Source organism: Amblyraja radiata, chromosome 20, assembly GCF_010909765.2.
Source record: "Amblyraja radiata isolate CabotCenter1 chromosome 20, sAmbRad1.1.pri, whole genome shotgun sequence".
NCBI classification, from domain to species: Eukaryota; Metazoa; Chordata; class Chondrichthyes; order Rajiformes; family Rajidae; genus Amblyraja; species Amblyraja radiata.
The window spans coordinates 38,359,024-38,384,682 of record NC_045975.1 but is presented as its reverse complement, the minus strand read 5'-3'; the positions used below and the strand labels follow the sequence as shown (position 1 = coordinate 38,384,682).

Sequence of the window (25,659 nt, the reverse complement as noted above, 5' to 3'; positions counted from 1 at the left end):
CGACACCAACTCAGTTACACCCGAGCTCCACAACTCCTGAAACAGGAACAACGTCCACAACCCCTCATACAATTGAAACCACAACCAGAGCAACATGGTTCCACTTCACCTACAACAGAGCACACAACCACAATGCCTCCAGTGTCAGGAACACCACAAAGTTCCACACCTGAACTGACCACAACTTCCACAACTGCAAAAACTGAATCTACCGAAACACCATTTACCACCAAGTCAATAGGAACTACTGAAACTACACAGGTGATCTCAACCAAAACACCTCAAACACAAACAAGATCCACCACGACCACATCAACACCAACTGAAACCACGACAATACAGACGCACAGCTCATCAACTGGCACAAGCACAGAATCAAAAACACCATATTCTACCATTGCTACAAGCACCACAGGAAGTACCACAACACCAACACAGGTACACACGAGCCCCACATCTCAAGGCAGAGAGACAACATCAACAACACCTCATACCACTGAAATCACAACCAGTACAACTCGTCCCACTACACCTACAACAAAGCAGATTACCTCTACATCTCCAGTCTCAGGTACACCAGTAAGTACTACACCAGAATTGACCACAACTTGTACAACTGAACTAACAGAAACTACTGAATTACCTACAACCACCAAGTCCACAGGAACTACCCAAACCCCATTGGTGCCCACAAGCACAACTCCGGAAACAGAAACAACGTCCACAACCACAAGCTCAACATCATCGGAAACCACAACACTGCCCACTCACACCCCAACAACCGTCCCAACAACAGTAACAAAAACACCACATTCAACCACTTTTACAACCACAACCGCTAAGTCCCACGACACCAACTCAGTTACACCCGAGCTCCACAACTCCTGAAACAGGAACAACGTCCACAACCCCTCATACAATTGAAACCACAACCAGAGCAACTGGTTCCACTTCACCTACAACAGAGCACACAACCACAATGCCTCCAGTGTCAGGAACACCACAAAGTTCCACACCTGAACTGACCACAACTTCCACAACCTGCAAAAACTGAATCTACCGAAACACCATTTACCACCAAGTCAATAGGAACTACTGAGACTACACAGGTGATCTCAACCAAAACACCTCAAACACAAACAAGATCCACCACGACCACATCAACACCAACTGAAACCACGACAATACAGACGCACAGCTCATCAACTGGCACAAGCACAGAATCAAAAACACCATATTCTACCATTGCTACAAGCACCACAGGAAGTCCCACAACACCAACACAGGTACACACGAGCCCCACATCTCAAGGCAGAGAGACAACATCAACAACACCTCATACCACTGAAATCACAACCAGTACAACTCGTCCCACTACACCTACAACAAAGCAGATTACCTCTACATCTCCAGTCTCAGGTACTACACCAGAATTGACCACAACTTGTACAACTGAACTAACAGAAACTACTGAATTACCTACAACCACCAAGTCCACAGGAACTACCCAAACCCCATTGGTGCCCACAAGCACAACTCCGGAAACAGAAACAACGTCCACAACCACAAGCTCAACACCATCGGAAACCACAACACTGCCCACTCACACCCCAACAACCGTCCCAACAACAGTAACAAAAACACCACATTCAACCACTTTTACAACCACAACCGCTAGTCCCACGACACCAACTCAGTTACACCCGAGCTCCACAACTCCTGAAACAGGAACAACGTCCACAACCCCTCATACAATTGAAACCACAACCAGAGCAACTGGTTCCACTTCACCTACAACAGAGCACACAACCACAATGCCTCCAGTGTCAGGAACACCACAAAGTTCCACACCTGAACTGACCACAACTTCCACAACTGCAAAAACTGAATCTACCGAAACACCATTTACCACCAAGTCAATAGGAACTACTGAAACTACACAGGTGATCTCAACCAAAACACCTCAAACACAAACAAGATCCACCACGACCACATCAACACCAACTGAAACCACGACAATACAGACGCACAGCTCATCAACTGGCACAAGCACAGAATCAAAAACACCATATTCTACCATTGCTACAAGCACCACAGGAAGTACCACAACACCAACACAGGTACACACGAGCCCCACATCTCAAGGCAGAGAGACAACATCAACAACACCTCATACCACTGAAATCACAACCAGTACAACTCGTCCCACTACACCTACAACAAAGCAGATTACCTCTACATCTCCAGTCTCAGGTACACCAGTAAGTACTACACCAGAATTGACCACAACTTGTACAACTGAACTAACAGAAACTACTGAATTACCTACAACCACCAAGTCCACAGGAACTACCCAAACCCCATTGGTGCCCACAAGCACAACTCCGGAAACAGAAACAATGTCCACAACCACACGCTCAACATCATCGGAAACCACAACACTGCCCACTCACACCCCAACAACCGTCCCAACAACAGTAACAAAAACACCAACACTTTCAACCACAACCGCTAGTCCCACGACACCAACTCAGTTACACACGAGCTCCACAACTCCTGAAACAGGAACAACGTCCACAACCCCTCATACAATTGAAACCACAACCAGAGCAACTGGTTCCACTTCACCTACAACAGAGCACACAACCACAATGCCTCCAGTGTCAGGAACACCACAAAGTTCCACACCTGAACTGACCACAACTTCCACAACTGCAAAAACTGAATCTACCGAAACACCATTTACCACCAAGTCAATAGGAACTACTGAAACTACACAGGTGATCTCAACCAAAACACCTCAAACACAAACAAGATCCACCACGACCACATCAACACCAACTGAAACCACGACAATACAGACGCACAGCTCATCAACTGGCACAAGCTCAGAAACAAAAACACCATATTCTACCATTGCTACAAGCACCACAGGAAGTCCCACAACACCAACACAGGTACACACGAGCCCCACATCTCAAGGCAGAGAGACAACATCAACAACACCTCATACCACTGAAATCACAACCAGTACAACTCGTCCCACTACACCTACAACAAAGCAGATTACCTCTACATCTCCAGTCTCAGGTACACCAGTAAGTACTACACCAGAATTGACCACAACTTGTACAACTGAACTAACAGAAACTACTGAATTACCTACAACCACCAAGTCCACAGGAACTACCCAAACCCCATTGGTGCCCACAAGCACAACTCCGGAAACAGGAAACAACGTCCACAACCACAAGCTCAACATCATCGGAAACCACAACACTGCCCACTCACACCCCAACAACCGTCCCAACAACAGTAACAAAAACACCACATTCAACCACTTTTACAACCACAACCGCTAGTCCCACGACACCAACTCAGTTACACCCGAGCTCCACAACTCCTGAAACAGGAACAACGTCCACAACCCCTCATACAATTGAAACCACAACCAGAGCAACTGGTTCCACTTCACCTACAACAGAGCACACAACCACAATGCCTCCAGTGTCAGGAACACTACAAAGTTCCACACCTGAACTGACCACAACTTCCACAACTGCAAAAACTGAATCTACCGAAACACCATTTACCACCAAGTCAATAGGAACTACTGAAACTACACAGGTGATCTCAACCAAAACACCTCAAACACAAACAAGATCCACCACGACCACATCAACACCAACTGAAACCACGACAATACAGACGCACAGCTCATCAACTGGCACAAGCACAGAATCAAAAACACCATATTCTACCATTGCTACAAGCACCACAGGAAGTCCCACAACACCAACACAGGTACACACGAGCCCCACATCTCAAGGCAGAGAGACAACATCAACAACCCCTCATACCACTGAAATCACAACCAGTACAACTCGTCCCACTACACCTACAACAAAGCAGATTACCTCTACATCTCCAGTCTCAGGTACACCAGTAAGTACTACACCAGAATTGACCACAACTTGTACAACTGAACTAACAGAAACTACTGAATTACCTACAACCACCAAGTCCACAGGAACTACCCAAACCCCATTGGTGCCCACAAGCACAACTCCGGAAACAGAAACAACGTCCACAACCACAAGCTCAACATCATCGGAAACCACAACACTGCCCACTCACACCCCAACAACCGTCCCAACAACAGTAACAAAAACACCACATTCAACCACTTTACAACCACAACCGCTAGTCCCACGACACCAACTCAGTTACACCCGAGCTCCACAACTCCTGAAACAGGAACAACGTCCACAACCCCTCATACAATTGAAACCACAACCAGAGCAACTGGTTCCACTTCACCTACAACAGAGCACACAACCACAATGCCTCCAGTGTCAGGAACACCACAAAGTTCCACACCTGAACTGACCACAACTTCCACAACTGCAAAAACTGAATCTACCGAAACACCATTTACCACCAAGTCAATAGGAACTACTGAAACTACACAGGTGATCTCAACCAAAACACCTCAAACACAAACAAGATCCACCACGACCACATCAACACCAACTGAAACCACGACAATACAGACGCACAGCTCATCAACTGGCACAAGCACAGAATCAAAAACACCATATTCTACCATTGCTACAAGCACCACAGGAAGTCCCACAACACCAACACAGGTACACACGAGCCCCACATCTCAAGGCAGAGAGACAACATCAACAACCCCTCATACCACTGAAATCACAACCAGTACAACTCGTCCCACCAAACCTATAACAGAGCAGATTAACGCTACAGCTCCAGTCTCAGGTACACCAGTAAGTACTACACCAGTAAGTACTACACCAGAATTGACCACAACTTGTACAACTGAACTAACAGAAACTACTGAATTACCTACAACCACCAAGTCCACAGGAACTATCCAAACCCCATTGGTGCCCACAAGCACAACTCCGGAAACAGGAACAACGTCCACAACCACAAGCTCAACATCATCGGAAACCACAACACTGCCCACTCACACCCCAACAAGCATCCCAACAACAGTAACAAAAACACCACATTCAACCACTTTTACAACCACAACCGCAAGTCCCACGACAACAACTCAGTTACACACGAGCTCCACAACTCCTGAAACAGGAACAACGTCCACAACCCCTCATACAATTGAAACCACAACCAGAACAACTGGTTCCACTTCACCTACAACAGAGCACACAACCACAACGCCTCCAGTGTCAGGAACACCACAAAGTTCCACACCTGAACTGACCACAACTTCCACAACTGTAAAAACTGAATCTACTGAAACACCATTTACCACCAAGTCAATAGGAACTACTGAAACTACACAGGTGATCACAACCAAAACACCTCAAACACAAACAAGATCCACCACGACCACATCAACACCAACTGAAACCACGACAATACAGACGCACAGCTCATCAACTGGCACAAGCTCAGAAACAAAAACACCATATTCTACCATTGCTACAAGCACCACAGGAAGTCCCACAACACCAACACAGGTACACACGAACCCCACATCTCAAGGCAGAGAGACAACATCAACAACACCTCATACCACTGAAATCACAACCAGTACAACTCGTCCCACTACACCTACAACAAAGCAGATTACCTCTACATCTCCAGTCTCAGGTACTACACCAGAATTGACCACAACTTGTACAACTGAACTAACAGAAACTACTGAATTACCTACAACCACCAAGTCCACAGGAACTACCCAAACCCCATTGGTGCCCACAAGCACAACTCCGGAAACAGAAACAACGTCCACAACCACAAGCTCAACATCATCGGAAACCACAACACTGCCCACTCACACCCCAACAACCGTCCCAACAACAGTAACAAAAACACCACATTCAACCACTTTTACAACCACAACCGCTAGACCCACGACACCAACTCAGTTACACCCGAGCTCCACAACTCCTGAAACAGGAACAACGTCCACAACCCCTCATACAATTGAAACCACAACCAGAGCAACTGGTTCCACTTCACCTACAACAGAGCACACAACCACAATGCCTCCAGTGTCAGGAACACTACAAAGTTCCACACCTGAACTGACCACAACTTCCACAACTGCAAAAACTGGATCTACCGAAACACCATTTACCACCAAGTCAATAGGAACTACTGAAACTACACAGGTGATCTCAACCAAAACACCTCAAACACAAACAAGATCCACCACGACCACATCAACACCAACTGAAACCACGACAATACAGACGCACAGCTCATCAACTGGCACAAGCACAGAATCAAAAACACCATATTCTACCATTGCTACAAGCACCACAGGAAGTCCCACAACACCAACACAGGTACACACGAGCCCCACATCTCAAGGCAGAGAGACAACATCAACAACCCCTCATACCACTGAAATCACAACCAGTACAACTCGTCCCACCAAACCTATAACAGAGCAGATTAACGCTACAGCTCCAGTCTCAGGTACACCAGTAAGTACTACACCAGTAAGTACTACACCAGAATTGACCACAACTTGTACAACTGAACTAACAGAAACTACTGAATTACCTACAACCACCAAGTCCACAGGAACTATCCAAACCCCATTGGTGCCCACAAGCACAACTCCGGAAACAGGAACAACGTCCACAACCACAAGCTCAACATCATCGGAAACCACAACACTGCCCACTCACACCTCAACAAGCTTCCCAACAACAGTAACAAAAACACCACATTCAACCACTTTCACAACCACAACCGCTAGTCCCACGACACCAACTCAGTTACACACGAGCTCCACAACTCCTGAAACAGGAACAACGTCCACAACCCCTCATACAATTGAAACCACAACCAGAACAACTGGTTCCAGTTCACCTACAACAGAGCACCCAACCACAACGCCTCCAGTGTCAGGAACACCACAAAGTTCCACACCTGAACTGACCACAACTTCCACAACTGCAAAAACTGAATCTACCGAAACACCATTTACCACCAAGTCAATAGGAACTACTGAAACTACACAGGTGATCTCAACCAAAACACCTCAAACACAAACAAGATCCACCACGACCACATCAACACCAACTGAAACCACGACAATACAGACGCACAGCTCATCAACTGGCACAAGCTCAGAAACAAAAACACCATATTCTACCATTGCTACAAGCACCACAGGAAGTCCCACAACACCAACACAGGTACACACGAACCCCACATCTCAAGGCAGAGAGACAACATCAACAACACCTCATACCACTGAAATCACAACCAGTACAACTCGTCCCACTACACCTACAACAAAGCAGATTACCTCTACATCTCCAGTCTCAGGTACACCAGTAAGTACTACACCAGAATTGACCACAACTTGTACAACTGAACTAACAGAAACTACTGAATTACCTACAACCACCAAGTCCACAGGAACTACCCAAACCCCATTGGTGCCCACAAGCACAACTCCGGAAACAGAAACAATGTCCACAACCACACGCTCAACATCATCGGAAACCACAACACTGCCCACTCACACCCCAACAACCGTCCCAACAACAGTAACAAAAACACCACATTCAACCACAACCGCTAGTCCCACGACACCAACTCAGTTACACACGAGCTCCACAACTCCTGAAACAGGAACAACGTCCACAACCCCTCATACAATTGAAACCACAACCAGAGCAACTGGTTCCACTTCACCTACAACAGAGCACACAACCACAATGCCTCCAGTGTCAGGAACACCACAAAGTTCTACACCTGAACTGACCACAACTTCCACAACTGCAAAAACTGAATCTACCGAAACACCATTTACCACCAAGTCAATAGGAACTACTGAAACTACACAGGTGATCTCAACCAAAACACCTCAAACACAAACAAGATCCACCACGACCACATCAACACCAACTGAAACCACGACAATACAGACGCACAGCTCATCAACTGGCACAAGCACAGAATCAAAAACACCATATTCTACCATTGCTACAAGCACCACAGGAAGTCCCACAACACCAACACAGGTACACACGAGCCCCACATCTCAAGGCAGAGAGACAACATCAACAACCCCTCATACCACTGAAATCACAACCAGTACAACTCGTCCCACCAAACCTATAACAGAGCAGATTAACTCTACACCTCCAGTCTCAGGTACACCAGTAAGTACAACACCAGTAAGTACTACACCAGAATTGACCACAACTTGTACAACTGAACTAACAGAAACTACTGAATTACCTACAACCACCAAGTCCACAGGAACTACCCAAACCCCATTGGTGCCCACAAGCACAACTCCGGAAACAGGAACAACGTCCACAACCACAAGCTCAACATCATCGGAAACCACAACACTGTCCACTCACACCCCAACAACCATCCCAACAACAGTAACAAAAACACCACATTCAACCACTTTTACAACCACAACCGCAAGTCCCACAACACCAACTCAGTTACACCCGAGCTCCACAACTCCTGAAACAGGAACAACGTCCACAACCCCTCATACAATTGAAACCACAACCAGAGCAACTGGTTCCACTTCACCTACAACAGAGCACACAACCACAACGCCTCCAGTGTCAGGAACACCACAAAGTTCCACACCTGAACTGACCACAACTTCCACAACTGCAAAAACTGAATCTACCGAAACACCATTTACCACCAAGTCAATAGGAACTACTGAAACTACACAGGTGATCTCAACCAAAACACCTCAAACACAAACAAGATCCACCACGACCACATCAACACCAACTGAAACCACGACAATACAGACGCACAGCTCATCAACTGGCACAAGCTCAGAAACAAAAACACCATATTCTACCATTGCTACAAGCACCACAGGAAGTCCCACAACACCAACACAGGTACACACGAACCCCACATCTCAAGGCAGAGAGACAACATCAACAACACCTCATACCACTGAAATCACAACCAGTACAACTCGTCCCACTACACCTACAACAAAGCAGATTACCTCTACATCTCCAGTCTCAGGTACACCAGTAAGTACTACACCAGAATTGACCACAACTTGTACAACTGAACTAACAGAAACTACTGAATTACCTACAACCACCAAGTCCACAGGAACTACCCAAACCCCATTGGTGCCCACAAGCACAACTCCGGAAACAGAAACAATGTCCATAACCACAAGCTCAACATCATCGGAAACCACAACACTGCCCACTCACACCCCAACAACCGTCCCAACAACAGTAACAAAAACACCACATTCAACCACAACCGCTAGTCCCACGACACCAACTCAGTTACACACGAGCTCCACAACTCCTGAAACAGGAACAACGTCCACAACCCCTCATACAATTGAAACCACAACCAGAGCAACTGGTTCCACTTCACCTACAACAGAGCACACAACCACAATGCCTCCAGTGTCAGGAACACCACAAAGTTCCACACCTGAACTGACCACAACTTCCACAACTGCAAAAACTGAATCTACCGAAACACCATTTACCACCAAGTCAATAGGAACTACTGAAACTACACAGGTGATCTCAACCAAAACACCTCAAACACAAACAAGATCCACCACGACCACATCAACACCAACTGAAACCACGACAATACAGACGCACAGCTCATCAACTGGCACAAGCACAGAATCAAAAACACCATATTCTACCATTGCTACAAGCACCACAGGAAGTCCCACAACACCAACACAGGTACACACGAGCCCCACATCTCAAGGCAGAGAGACAACATCAACAACCCCTCATACCACTGAAATCACAACCAGTACAACTCGTCCCACCAAACCTATAACAGAGCAGATTAACTCTACACCTCCAGTCTCAGGTACACCAGTAAGTACAACACCAGTAAGTACTACACCAGAATTGACCACAACTTGTACAACTGAACTAACAGAAACTACTGAATTACCTACAACTACCAAGTCCACAGGAACTACCCAAACCCCATTGGTGCCCACAAGCACAACTCCGGAAACAGGAACAACGTCCACAACCACAAGCTCAACATCATCGGAAACCACAACACTGTCCACTCACACCCCAACAACCGTCCCAACAACAGTAACAAAAACACCACATTCAACCACTTTTACAACCACAACCGCAAGTCCCACAACACCAACTCAGTTACACCCGAGCTCCACAACTCCTGAAACAGGAACAACGTCCACAACCCCTCATACAATTGAAACCACAACCAGAGCAACTGGTTCCACTTCACCTACAACAGAGCACACAACCACAACGCCTCCAGTGTCAGGAACACCACAAAGTTCCACACCTGAACTGACCACAACTTCCACAACTGCAAAAACTGAATCTACCGAAACACCATTTACCACCAAGTCAATAGGAACTACTGAAACTACACAGGTGATCTCAACCAAAACACCTCAAACACAAACAAGATCCACCACGACCACATCAACACCAACTGAAACCACGACAATACAGACGCACAGCTCATCAACTGGCACAAGCTCAGAAACAAAAACACCATATTCTACCATTGCTACAAGCACCACAGGAAGTCCCACAACACCAACACAGGTACACACGAACCCCACATCTCAAGGCAGAGAGACAACATCAACAACACCTCATACCACTGAAATCACAACCAGTACAACTCGTCCCACTACACCTACAACAAAGCAGATTACCTCTACATCTCCAGTCTCAGGTACACCAGTAAGTACTACACCAGAATTGACCACAACTTGTACAACTGAACTAACAGAAACTACTGAATTACCTACAACCACCAAGTCCACAGGAACTACCCAAACCCCATTGGTGCCCACAAGCACAACTCCGGAAACAGAAACAATGTCCACAACCACAAGCTCAACATCATCGGAAACCACAACACTGCCCACTCACACCCCAACAACCGTCCCAACAACAGTAACAAAAACACCACATTCAACCACAACCGCTAGTCCCACGACACCAACTCAGTTACACACGAGCTCCACAACTCCTGAAACAGGAACAACGTCCACAACCCCTCATACAATTGAAACCACAACCAGAGCAACTGGTTCCACTTCACCTACAACAGAGCACACAACCACAATGCCTCCAGTGTCAGGAACACCACAAAGTTCCACACCTGAACTGACCACAACTTCCACAACTGCAAAAACTGAATCTACCGAAACACCATTTACCACCAAGTCAATAGGAACTACTGAAACTACACAGGTGATCTCAACCAAAACACCTCAAACACAAACAAGATCCACCACGACCACATCAACACCAACTGAAACCACGACAATACAGACGCACAGCTCATCAACTGGCACAAGCACAGAATCAAAAACACCATATTCTACCATTGCTACAAGCACCACAGGAAGTCCCACAACACCAACACAGGTACACACGAGCCCCACATCTCAAGGCAGAGAGACAACATCAACAACCCCTCATACCACTGAAATCACAACCAGTACAACTCGTCCCACCAAACCTATAACAGAGCAGATTAACTCTACACCTCCAGTCTCAGGTACACCAGTAAGTACAACACCAGTAAGTACTACACCAGAATTGACCACAACTTGTACAACTGAACTAACAGAAACTACTGAATTACCTACAACCACCAAGTCCACAGGAACTACCCAAACCCCATTGGTGCCCACAAGCACAACTCCGGAAACAGGAACAACGTCCACAACCACAAGCTCAACATCATCGGAAACCACAACACTGCCCACTCACACCCCAACAACCGTCCCAACAATAGTAACAAAAACACCACATTCAACCACTTTTACAACCACAACCGCAAGTCCCACAACACCAACTCAGTTACACCCGAGCTCCACAACTCCTGAAACAGGAACAACGTCCACAACCCCTCATACAATTGAAACCACAACCAGAGCAACTGGTTCCACTTCACCTACAACAGAGCACACAACCACAACGCCTCCAGTGTCAGGAACACCACAAAGTTCCACACCTGAACTGACCACAACTTCCACAACTGCAAAAACTGAATCTACCGAAACACCATTTACCACCAAGTCAATAGGAACTACTGAAACTACACAGGTGATCTCAACCAAAACACCTCAAACACAAACAAGATCCACCACGACCACATCAACACCAACTGAAACCACGACAATACAGACGCACAGCTCATCAACCGGCACAAGCTCAGAAACAAAAACACCATATTCTACCATTGCTACAAGCACCACAGGAAGTCCCACAACACCAACACAGGTACACACGAACCCCACATCTCAAGGCAGAGAGACAACATCAACAACACCTCATACCACTGAAATCACAACCAGTACAACTCGTCCCACTACACCTACAACAAAGCAGATTACCTCTACATCTCCAGTCTCAGGTACACCAGTAAGTACTACACCAGAATTGACCACAACTTGTACAACTGAACTAACAGAAACTACTGAATTACCTACAACCACCAAGTCCACAGGAACTACCCAAACCCCATTGGTGCCCACAAGCACAACTCCGGAAACAGGAACAACGTCCACAACCACAAGCTCAACATCATCGGAAACCACAACACTGCCCACTCACACCCCAACAACCGTCCCAACAACAGTAACAAAAACACCACATTCAACCACATTTACTACCACAACCGGAAGTCCCACAACACCAACTCAGTTACACACGACCCCCACAACTCCTGAAACAGGAACAACGTCCACAACCCCTCATACAATTGAAACAGAATCAGCTCCAACCTCCAGCAGAGTCACTGTAAACCAGTCTTCGTCTTCAACCGCCGCATGGACTACTACCACTGCCGTCACTGTTCGACTCACCACTGGTAGATCATCAACTTCTTTGTCTGCATCTACGACCGGGATGCCCTCAACATTTTCTTCCCGACCTACTGGTTCCATTGAACACTCTACCCTTTCTCCAACCACAAGTTCTTCGCCTCCCACCACAGAATGTGTCTGCATTGTGAATGGAACTGTGTATTCCCAAGGTAAGCTACTGGTGCTTAGTTTGCTAGATTAAGCATTTGGAACATAGAACAGACCTGCACAGGGACCCACACTGTCTGTGCTGTCAATGTTTCCAAGTTAAACTTATCACCTCTACTTTTGCGATCCATGTCCCTCCATTCCTTGCATACCCATGTGCGTATTTTAAATGCTCAGAAGCACCACTAACACATCTGCTTCCACCACCACTCCTGGCAGTGCAATCCAGGCACACACCACTATGTAAAAAAAAAACTCGTCTTACACATCTCCTTTACACTTTTCCCTTTCTGACCTTAAAACAATATATTCTAGACTTTGACATTTCCATTCTGGTGATAAGATCCTGACTGTCATAATTTTATGTACTTCTCTCATGTCTCCCCACAACCTTTGACATTTCAGAGGAACAATCCACATTTCTCCAATTTGTCTTTAAAGCTCATACTCTCTTATCCAGGCAGCATCCTGGTAAACCTCGTCTGCATCCTCTTCAATGCTTCCACATCCTTCCTGTATTGAGGCGATTAGAACTGCAAACAATACTCCAAATGTGGCCTTATCAAATTTTTCTGACATACTCTTATACTCAAAGCCCCGAAAGCAAGCATACTCTTTGTCTTCTTTGCCATTCCATCTACTTGTGATGCCATTTTTGAAATGTTTCCATCATACATAGTTCCACATGCTTTACGAAGAAGCCAGATTTCTCAATTTGTTTATGCACATTGCAGATAGTTCTTAATGCAAATGGAAGTAATATGAATATTTTAAATACATGTTTGAGAAAAATGTGAAATGTGAATGGTCTAACAAGCATTTAATCCTGAAGTCATAAAAACAAAATAATATTGATGCATTGCACAAGGAGAAGCAAGGTAAGAAACTGAGGTGTATAAATGGTCAAAAGTGGTTACAAATGGTGGTGGTATCATACTAGGTTTTCCAATCATTATTTAGTTTCAGTGACTCCAACAGCATTGAATAGAAGGCTAACATGTAACAGAAGAAAGACAAGATAAACAAAGAAAGTTAAATTATCCTTATGTTGATTCAAGAATTGATAGGAGGGAAGTGGAAACTGAGAGATATGTAGACTAAAAGAAAGGGAATAGAAAAAAAATTAAGTCAATCCAAGACCTGGGTGATGTTGAGTTTCTTGAGTGTTAAAACTTGCAGAATTCTGTGTGTAATATATGTATAATTTTTGTTCTTGCGTATCTGTCTGTCTATGCGCATGTGCAAGGCAATTGCTCATCTTTTGTTCATTCTTCTCAGCACCTTAGATTCTTCACACAGAGAGTTGTGAGTCTGTGGAATTCTCTGCCTCAGAGGGCGGTGGAGGCCGGTTCTCTGAATACTTTAAAGAGAGAGCTAGATAGGGCTCTTAAAGATAGCGGAATCAGGGGATATGGGGAGAAGGCAGGAATGGGGTACTGATTGGGGATGATCAGCCATGATCACATTGAATGGCGGTGCTGGCTCGAAGGGCCAAATGGCCTACTCCTGCAGATTGTATATTGTCTATTCTTCCCCTCAGTGCATAATGCCACTTTGATCTTCAATCCCATTCTCCAATTTCACATGGATTTAGACAACCTGATGGGACTTTGCTAGAGAGATCAGACTAACTATCAGTTTGATTAAGATATGTTATTTGCTAGTAATTCAGACTTTGGCTTGGGAGGCTGGGATCTATTATGCTGAAGATACACACAAAAAGCTGAAGTAACTCAGCGGGTCAGACATAGGTGTCGTTTCGGGTCGAGTGAAGAAGGGTCTCGACCCAAAACGTCATCTATTCCTTTTCTCCTGAGTTACTCCAGCTTTTAGTGTCTATCTTTGGTTTAAACTGGCGGCTGCAGATCCTTAGCGGAACCGGCAGCATCTCTGGAGCGAAGGAATGGGTGACGTCTTTGGTTTAAACCGCATCTGCATTTCCTTCCTACACATCAGTTATGCTGAAATTGCTAACTCTAATTTAGTTTTGAAGTCTGTCCCTGTCTCTCTGAATTACATCCACATGTTGCTCACATTCAAGGGACTGGTTGCTGGGGAGGCATTAGTGTACAGGTTGATGTTTGGTTGTGCGTTGGCACAGATGGGACACTGGAGGTGGAGTTGGAGGTGGATAGGGGAACATTAATCTGACCTGCTCTTATAACAACTGTAGTCATATTGCATGTTCAGTGGCATTCCCCCATTGTAATTTGCAGAAGTCAATGAACTGTCAGAACTGTCGATGTTCCCAAACTATCCTCACTGTAAAATGCTGCACATCCATGCAAGGTTCACATAGGATTTTAATGATTTTCCAAGCCGGAAAATTTACCACTCAAATTCTCTGGCCATTACAAGGCTAATACCACATTTGGTATTTGGTGTCCTGTCAATAATGTTTTTTTAAATTCCACACTCATTTAAAATAAACTTATGCTTTTATTTATTTTCTAAATTTATGATGTCAACTTTACTCTTGTTTCAATTTAATCCCAACTTTTATATCATTATTTCACTCTACATATGAAAGCATTAACTAAAAATCAGCACATTTTATATTTGAGTTTGTTACCTCTGAACGTTTCATTACGTATCCCAATTCAACAGTAAACCATCTTCTGCTTCCATTTTTAGATTCAATTATATACAACTACACTGATAAAGCTGGATTTTGCATCTATGCAAAGTGTAATGATACCTGTGACATTGAAAAACATATCCGGCCCTGTGGAAGCACAATGCCACCGTTAACAAGTGTACCTACAAGCAGTACCAGCCGTCCAACATTGTCAACTGAACCTATCACCATACTTCCAGGATGTCCCGTTCTTAAACCACCAAGGGAGGTAAGCATGCATAACATCATAATTCACACAGTTGGGAAAAGCCATTGTCGACTTTCTAAAGATTTTGGTGGTGCAGCTGAATAAGTTTCACCTCTGGAGACACTGCATTTATGGCGAAGTTGTTGACAATGAGCTAATTGATGGCACATGATGCTCAAACAATCTAGCCTCAAAGAACAACCTTAGCAATGTGAAGTAATTTGTATTGTAGAGAATTCCCATGTTTCAGATCATTTTTTATTTTCTAGTAGTACAGCACTGAAACATCGCTACATAGGGGCCCCATTACGTCCAAACCAAGTATTTTGTGCATCTACACTAATTCAATTTGCTACATTAGGACTATATCATTCTAGGTCTTGACTGTTTAAATGTCTATCTAAATGCCTCAATGTAGTACTTGCATGTAATTCCACAATCTCCTCTGGCAACGTGTTTCAGATGTCACCCCTCCCTGTGTGAAAACAACCTGAAATCTCATTTAAAACTCATTTCATTCATCCTAAAACTATGCTCTCTTGTTTTGGATAACCTGCCATGGGAAAAATATTTTGACTTTCTTCACTATCTGCGCCCCTCATAATCTTATATACTTCTAAAATGCTCACTCTTGTTGGGATTGAATTCCATCTGCCAATACTCTAGTCAACCATGGTGATAGTCTTGTTGAGTTGGATGCAAAAAAAGTATTTCACGGCACATAGAAACATAGAAACATAGAAAGTAGGTGCGAGAGTAGACCACCAGGTCCGTCGAGCCCGCACCGCCATTCGCTCATGGCTGAACACTAAACAGACACACTTACCCACAAACAGTAGACACAAGACACAGAACACAAGACACTACCCTCCCCTTTATACCGCTATCACCCCTCTCCACCCCAAGAACCTCGTGATCTCCTGGGGGAGGCAAAAAACCGGATAAAAACCCAGGTCCAATTCGGGAAAAAAATCCGGGAAATTCCTCTCCGACCCCAATCCAGGCGATCGACACTTGTCCAGGAGATCACTCAGGTCTTACTATACTAACCATACCTAGGTCCATATCCCTGCCCTCTCCCCGTAGCCCCTTATCCCCTTGGCAGCTAAAAAACCATCTATTTTAGTCTTAAATATATTTAAAGTTTCTGCTTCCACTGCTCCCTGGGGCAGTGAATTCCATAAATTAACCACCCTCTGGGTGAAGAAGTTCTTCCTCATCTCAGTTTTAAAAGAACCTGGGTACGCGTGATAATAAATAGGGAGACATTAGATAGGCTGCCATTTTATTTGGAGCATTGAAAGCTAATGGGTGACCCTATTGACGTGTACCATGAGGAACACGGATAAAGTGAACGCTCACAGTCTTTTTCCCAAGGTAGAGAATTGTAAAATTAAGGGGACCTCAGAGAATTTTTTCACGTAGTGGGTTGGCTGTATCTAGAATTAGCTTCCAGAGGAAGCCATGGAATTGGATATAATTCTGACTTTAAAAAGACATTTGGACAGATATAAGGACAGGAAGCATTTAGAGGGATATAGACAGGCTAAATGTAGATAAATGGGACAAGGCCAGAATGCCAACTTGGTCAGCATGGACAAAATATGTAGAAGGGCCTGTTTTTGTGCTGTATGGCTCCTTGACTCTATGCTGTAAACATGTTCCATAATTCCCAAATTCCACCCCCAACATCAATGCCCCTTAACCAAGGTAATCCAAGTCAATATTGGGGAAGTTAAAATCAACCACTGCTATAGGGTCTCTACCCGAACCGTCACTTATTCCTTCTCTCCAGATATGCTGCCTGTTCCGCTGAGTTACTCCAGCATTTTGTGCAATTAACTTACATAAACATTGCCCCGTACATCGCCTTTAAACTTTGATACACAATGCTGGAGTAACTCAGCAGGACATGCAGCATGTGTGGAAAGAAGGAATGGGTGATATTTCGGGTCGAGACCCTGCTTCAGACTGATGTCAGTGGAGTGGGCAATACAAAGAATAAATGTAGTTAGAGACAGTAAGACTGTCTTTCCCTCTCCATCCTAGGAAAAAGGTCTTACTGTCTATCCTATCTTCGCCTCATAATTTTATATATTTCTCTCGGGTTGTCCGTCAATCTCCGCAGTCCTGAGTATAAGGATAGGATTAAAAGCTGCAGCAACTATCTAATAACGAAAGCATATTATGGAGTCAGGGCCGCTGAAACAGGGAGAATCAACAATAATGAGATATTAACCAATAATCGGTGCTAATGTAATTCCAGAAATCTCTAAAATGCTTTCTCCTCGTTTCAGTATAATGAGAGCTGGCTGCTGTGCGATTGTATGATGGCAAAATGTATAGAAAAAAACATTGTTGCTTTATCCCCCGTGGTGTGTCCCACCAGCGCACCTATTCAATGTGCCAATGGCCATATTCCAATCAAGGTTTATGATGAAAATAAGTGTTGCTACCATTACGAGTGTAACTGTAAGTACCTCCATTTCATAAAAGATTGTTTTTACATCGTTTTTACTGATTGCTTTTACCAATATAGTTACTATCATTCTAAATTGTAAACCTATGCTTTTATTCTGGCAGTGTCGGTCAGAGATTTGTTGCAATAACACAAGTATGTTTTGTCTGTTGAAGTTAATACTTAGAACATAAGAAAAAGGAGGCGGCCATTTTGATCCCTGAAGGTCACTCTTGACGTTGATGTGTGATCTTCCACCTCAGCTCCATTTTCCTGCATTGTTGCCCCATCCCTTCATCCTTGCAATATCCAAAAATCAATCACGGTTTTAAATGCCATCTGTGACTGAGACTCCACACTACTCAGAAGTAAAGAGTTCTCCATTCTCAAATCACCAACCTTTGAGTGAAGATACAATACCTTATTGAAACTCCAAACCCCTTCCCCATATTTTGAACCTTTTATCCCAACTTCTACATCTCAGACCCAGGAGAAACATTTTCCCACATCTGCTTTATCAAATAGAGTCATAGAGTCTAACAGAGTGGAAACAGGACCTTCGGCCCAACTCACCCATACCTACGAAAATGTCGCATCAACACCAGTCCCACCTGCCTGTGTGTGTTGGCCCATATCCCTCTAAACCTGTCCTATCCATGTACATGTCTAAATGTTTCATAAAAGTTGCGATAGTACCTGCCTCAACTACCTCCTCCAGCAGCTCGTTCCATACACCCACCACCCTCTGCGTGAAAATGTTACCCCTCAGGTTCCTATTAAATCCTCCCTTACCTTAAACCTATGCACTCTAGTTCTCAATTCCCCTACTTTGGGCAAGAGACTTTGTGTGTCTAGCCCATCTATTCTTCTCATGATTTTGTACACCTCTATAAGATCATTCCTCATGCTCCTACAGTACAAGGAATATTGTCCTAGCCTGCTCAACCTCTCCCTGTAGCTCAGCCCCTTGATTCCTGGCAAATCCTCGTAAATCTTCTCTGTACCCTTTCCAGCTTGACAACATCTTTCCGATAACATGGTGCCCAGAACTGAACACAATGCTCTAAATGTGGTCTTATACTACGGCAACATGACCTCCTAACATCTATACTCAACTGAAAGATTTTCTCGTCAGTTCTCACATTGATGGTTCTATAGAGGGGGGATGCACAGTTTGTTGGCCTCTACAAATGTTGTTCTGGAGTTAGCTGTTTGGAATTGTTCAGCATTGAATCTCCCTCTGATTCACTGTCCCCTCTCATTGTGTTTGCTCATGGTGCAGGCTACTCTAGTTTGACCAGAGTTCAGCATTCTGGAAATCTGATATCCCACTGTTCTCTGGCATTGTATGTCCCATTGGACAATACCACTTATCCTCTCTGGATAGGAATACAAGGAAGAATACAGAAGCAGTGAATCAATTGTGGTGGATACTTGCTCACGTAGAACATAGAACAAGCCAATAAATCTTTCCATTTTGAGTTTGCTCACTTTGTGGGCATTTTCATATATTACCCAGTGACTTCCGACAAGCAATAGGCACAGGTGGAATTAGTATCTTGGTCAGAATTCCAATTTCAATCGACCGCAGTTCAATACTGAACAGAAGTGAAGACTACGTGAATTGTTTTCAAATCTTCATTCCATTGGAAAATTGCATGTCACTCAATGAGCAAAGTAGGCTCACGATGGCTGTGGTTTAAGTTTAATCATCAATATGATACCTTTCGCAGTTGTTACATTTATTCACTTGCTGCATCTGATTTTATTGTGAAAAAACTAAAGGGCCTGTCCCACTGTACGAGCTAATTCAAAGGTTCTCCCGAGTTTACCCTGATTCGTGCTCGGAGAATTATGGTAATGGCCGCTCGTAGGTACTCGGGGCTCTCGTGGACATTTTTCAACATGTTGAAAAATCTTCACGAGCTTACCGCGTTTCCCGAGTACCTGCCGTTAGCGTTACGAGCCGCTAAGAGACATCCCGAGCTTCAACGTACCCGCTACGTACATTCTACGTACTTACCACGAGTTTGATTTTTTTTTTAACTCGGGAGAGCTCTTGAATTATCTCGTACAGTGGGACAGGCCCTTAAGTTGCCAATTGTAACTGTTTTTCGTCACAATAAAGGATGTTTAATACTTAATATATGTAATATGTAAAAAGAATTAACATTTCCTTTCTTTGAGAAAGTTAGCAATATATTATTGTTGAGATTAAATTCAGGTGAATCTATTGCCCACACAGGCCATTGCAATGGATGGGGAGGCTCACATATTGTTACCTTCGACGGACAGTATTATAACTATGACGGAAGCTGCACCTACGTGCTTGTGGAAAATACAAAGCCATCAGGTCAAAATTTTGGTGTTTACATTGACAATTACTACTGCGACACACAAGACAGCCTCTCCTGCCAGCGGGGTATCATCGTGAAATTTGAAAAACTTGACATACAAATCAGGAATATTGCTGCAGATGAAATTCATAATCTGGTAACAATCATTGTTTTAAGTTTTCTTCCTTCTGCATGTGTTGAACCAGCGTGGCTGAAATAATGTATCGATGTTGATGAGCAGGCAGTGTTTCGAGTATAGACACAAAATGCCAGAGTAAAGGCCCTGTCCCACTTTCCCGAGCTACTCACGAACTCTCCCGAGTTTTCCCCTTTTTTCGAACTCAGAGAATTACGGTAATAGCCATTCGAAGGTACTCGGGGCTATTTTTTTTACTCGTGGACATTTTTCAACATGTTGAAAAAACGTCCCGACTTACCTGATGTCCCGGGTTCCTACAGCTGGCATTACGAGCCGCTACAAAACATCTATGGACTCCTACGGACTCGCAACGGACATTCCCCGACATTCCCCGAGTTCGAATCAAGGGGAAAACTCGGGAGAGTTCGTGAGTAACTCGGGAAAGTGGGACAGGGCCTTAACTCAGCATCTCTGGAGAGAAGGAATGGGTGATGTTTCGGGTCGAGACCTTTCTTCAAACTGAGAGTGAGGCGAGAGGGAGACATGGAGATGAGAGGGGTGAAATGTGAAAACGGGCGGAGTTCAAGGAAAATGTAGAATGGATCATTGTTAAGTTGAGGAAAAGGTGACAATGATGTATATAATCAGTAAAATGTAATCAAAGCTTTAGGGGGTTTCTTATGAATGCTAACATTGATGATTCCATGTGATAATCATTTTGCTCCTGAGCGAAATACTGAAGCTTTGTCTTGTTACGCAGGTAAAAATCAATGGAAAACTTGTGTCTCTACCATATTCAAAACATGGAGTGAAGATCATCAGTTTGGGCATTAATATAATTGTTGACATACCCCAATTAAAGGCCCAGGTCACTTTCAGTAGTTTTGCTTTTGCAATCAAACTCCCGAGTGAAATATTTGGAAACAAGACACAAGGGCAGTGTGGTAAGGATGAAGATTGCTTTGTAGATTTTTTTAAATAAAATGTTTAGTACAGGTATAAGAATGTAAGTAATAGAAACAGTTTAGGATGAAGATTATGCCTTTTGCGTTTATGCCTAATTCAATAGACAATAGACGATAGGTGCAGGAGTAGGCCATTCGGCCCTTCGAGCCAGCACCACCTTTCAATGTGATCATGGCTGATCATCCACAAACAGTACCCCGTTCCTGCCGTCTCCCCATATCCCCTGACACCGCTATCTTTAAGAGCCCTATCTAGCTCTCTCTTGAACGTTTCCAGAGAACCGGCCTCCATCGCCCTCTGAGGCAGTGAATACCACACTCGCAACTCTCTGTGTGAAAAGGTCTTTCCTCATCTCTGTTCTAAATGGTTTACCTGCTATTCTTAACATCCACAATTCATTGACATCCACAATTTTACAGAGCTCTATTTTGAATTAATTCAGCTGCAGAGAATTTGAAAGATTCCAAATTTTTGTGCAAAGTAATTCCTTCCCATTTATGCCCTAAATAATACACAGTTAATGGCAAGACCCTTAATAGCATTGATGTACAGAGGGATCTTGGGGCCCAAGTCTTTAGTTCCCTTTAAGTGGAAACGGAAGTAGAAAAAGGAGTAAGGAAGTCACATGGTATGCTTGTCTTCATTAGTCAAGGCATTGAGTTTAAAGGGCCTGTCCCACTTGGGCGAATCTCAAATCCCAAAATCCTGGGGCGCCGCGCGCGACCGCCACATCTCACCACGCACCCTGCGAGTGTAAATGCACCCCATGCGTGCGTCACGATGCGTGCGTCGTCACGCATAAATGATGTCGCATAAATGATGCGCAAATAATGCCCAAGTAGGACAGGCCCTTAAGAGTCAAGAAGTCATGTTGCAGCTTTATACAAGTTTAGTTGGTTCGCCTTTGGGGTATTGTGTGTAGTTCTGATCATCCCACAACAGGGAGGATGAGAATGCTTTGGAGAGAATGCAGAGGTTTACCAGAATACTGCCTGGATGAGAGAGTAATAGCTAGATGGAGAGGTTGGCCAAACTTGAAATGTTTTCTCTGGAGAATGAGAAGCTGGGAAACTTGAAAGAAGTGTATACAAATATGAGGTGCATTGATTGGGTGGACAGAACATTTTCCCCAGTGTGGAAATACAAAGACCAGAGGGCAGAAAATGCCCAGTGCCTGGGAAAACTGCCAGGAATGAATGTGGAAGCTTTTAGATGGGCACATGGATATGCACGGGATGGAGAAATATAGATTGCATAGAGGAGATTAGTTTAACTTGGCATCATGTCTGGCATGAACATTATGGGCTGAAGGGCTTATTCTTGTGCTATACTGATCTATGATCTATGTTTTAAAATGGCCTACTCTTCATCTTGAGACTGCAAGGCCTGCTTAGTGACACTCAGCAGAGGGATCATACTCATTGTATCTAATCTGTACCAAGCAAAAATGTTGCATGTTTAAATAAGATCTTATTTTTCCAATCAAGAGTAGAGGTCGAATACGCCTAATCCCTTCACAATCCGAAGCAGATTATTTTCCTCTAACGACCAGACGTGAACACAGTATTCAGGCCTGAACACCTTAATGCAGTGGTAGATTTGCTTCCTTCCAGCACCAGAGACCCAGGTCCAAGCCTGACTAGGGATGCTTGCCTGTATGGTGTTTGTACGTTCTCACTGTGACCACACGGATTATCTCTGGGTATGCCAGTTATCTCTGGGTATTCCAGATCTGCCATTGAATCAGATGAATAATGTATGTGAAGCATGGGGTTGAACAGTCGTTCAAACCTCTTCCTTCTAAATAGAAGCAAACATTGTAACAAGTATCTAGATGATCACTTGTCTTGCCAAATCATGAATGCTACAGATTAAACTCAGATAAATGAGTTTATTGTGAATGGTATGGATATGGTGGACTGAAGTGCCTGCTTCTATTCTACATTAATCCATGACACCAGATAGAATTCTACAGGGGCAATTTAATATCCGGCGTATATCTCTTTATGCTGTTTGTCTTGCTGGAATAATCTGTTTTGCCCATAAAATACCAGTGTCCTTTATGCACTGTGCTAGATCACCATCGAGATTGGACTTTGCCATAGATTATGGGCACAGTACAACTTTGGTATATGAATTTTAACTAATGCAACGGGGATATCAGTCTGTTGAATATCAATTTGCCATTTAATATTTAACCCCAAAATGATAATAAAACACGGACCTATTCTAAAAATGCATTTTTTAAACAGAAAAGGGATTGCAGGATCACATCCCAAATTGTTTGCATATGTTTGCGTTTTCATGCCAGACTGAATTCTGACTGAGAAAAATCCATTCCACAGTTCTGTGAATTTATATTTCAGACAATGTAAAGAAAGTGTTCCACAGGCAGCAATAATGGTTCCATCTAGAGCAGTATCTATTAAATGAGATTAAAGAAGCGTTGAAGTGGACACATACAGTAACATTGATAAAATGACATTCCCTGATCTGTCTTCTTAGGAACATGTAATAATATTCTGCATGATGACTGCATGCTACCCAACGGAAAGATCGCATCCTCTTGCTCTGAAATGGCTGATTACTGGCAAGTCCCAAATTCCGGTAAACCAAACTGTAATGGACCATCCATATCGCTGACCACACCACGACCTCAAGTGACAAATGTTCCTCAAACAACTCAAAAACCTTGCCGCTCCAACTCTCTCTGTGGGCTCATCACCAGCAAGTAAGAAACTTTATTGGGCATTCATTTTAAGATGCTTCTCAATTATTAAAACCAGTGGATGTTTACAACGAGAAACAACATAGGATTCCTAGTAGATTCCTTTTAGAGGTAAACGTAGAGTTAATAAACAACTAGTGTAAAAAGACCGTGATGGGAGTTATAGACAAGCCCTCAAATGGCAGCCAGATGCAAAGTACAAATAACATCAGGAGATAGAAAAGCCATCTAAGGAAGGTAATGTGTCAGTGGTCATGGGGGATTTCAATAAGCAGGTAACCTGGGAAAGTTAGGATGGTACTAGATCTCAAGAGAAGGAATTTTTAGAATGCCTACAAGATAGATTTTTTAGAACAGCTCGTGGTCAAGCACACAAGGGAAAAGGCAATTCTGGATTTGGTGTGTAATGAACCAGATTTGATTTGGGAGCTTAAAGTGAGGAACCCCTAGGAGGCAGTGATCATAATTTGATAGAGTTCAACCTGCAATTTGAGAGGAAGAAGCCAAAATCAGATATCATCGGTACTACACAGTTGGGTAAAGGTTGCAACAGAGGTATGAGGGAGGAGCTGGCTAAAGTTGACTGAAAGGGGACCCTAGCAGGAATGATGGTGGAGCAGCGATGACAGGAGTTTCTGGAAGAAATATGGAAGATGAAGGTGAATGAGGACACAGCGGTTGACAAAGGAAGTGAAAGGCAGCATGAAAGCAAAAGAGAAGGTATATAATAACGTAAAGATTAGCGGGAATCTTGAGGAGTGGGATGCTTTTAAAAATCGATAGAAACCATTAAAAACCAAAAACCAAAAAAGCAACAGGAGAGGAAAGATGTAATATAGCCAATAAAATAAAATATAGCAATTTTTTATTAATTAAAGAGGCAATAGTGGATATTAGACAGAAGGCAAAGAGTAGGGGGGCTTTTCTGGTTGGCTACTCATGACTAGTGGTGTCCCACAGTGGTTGGTATAGGGTCTGCTACTTTTCACACTATTGGTAAGGATCTGAATGAGGCAATTGATGGCTTTATGGCCAAGTTTGCAGATGATACAAAGATAGGTGGAGGGGAAGTTGGTGTTGAGGAAGCAGGGAGTCTGCAGAAGGACATGGACAGGTTGGGAGAGCGGGCAAAGAAGTGGCGAATGGAATACAGCATAGCAAGCTG

At 43.9% G+C, this 25,659-nt stretch overlaps 1 protein-coding gene across 1 annotated transcript in view; it reads left to right on the top strand.

Moving 5' to 3' along the window:
* LOC116984418 (mucin-2-like) overlaps positions 1-25,659 on the top strand; it is a 96,516-nt gene that overhangs the window by 48,287 nt on the left and 22,570 nt on the right. The window contains exons 31-40 of the mRNA XM_033038570.1: positions 46-795; positions 1,083-2,957; positions 3,148-3,937; positions 4,024-13,044; positions 15,677-15,888; positions 18,165-18,339; positions 20,571-20,818; positions 21,561-21,744; positions 24,272-24,497; positions 24,931-25,049. Coding sequence (XP_032894461.1) covers positions 46-795; positions 1,083-2,957; positions 3,148-3,937; positions 4,024-13,044; positions 15,677-15,888; positions 18,165-18,339; positions 20,571-20,818; positions 21,561-21,744; positions 24,272-24,497; positions 24,931-25,049 — 13,600 coding nt within the window. The remainder of the gene's footprint in view (positions 1-45; positions 796-1,082; positions 2,958-3,147; positions 3,938-4,023; positions 13,045-15,676; positions 15,889-18,164; positions 18,340-20,570; positions 20,819-21,560; positions 21,745-24,271; positions 24,498-24,930; positions 25,050-25,659) is intronic.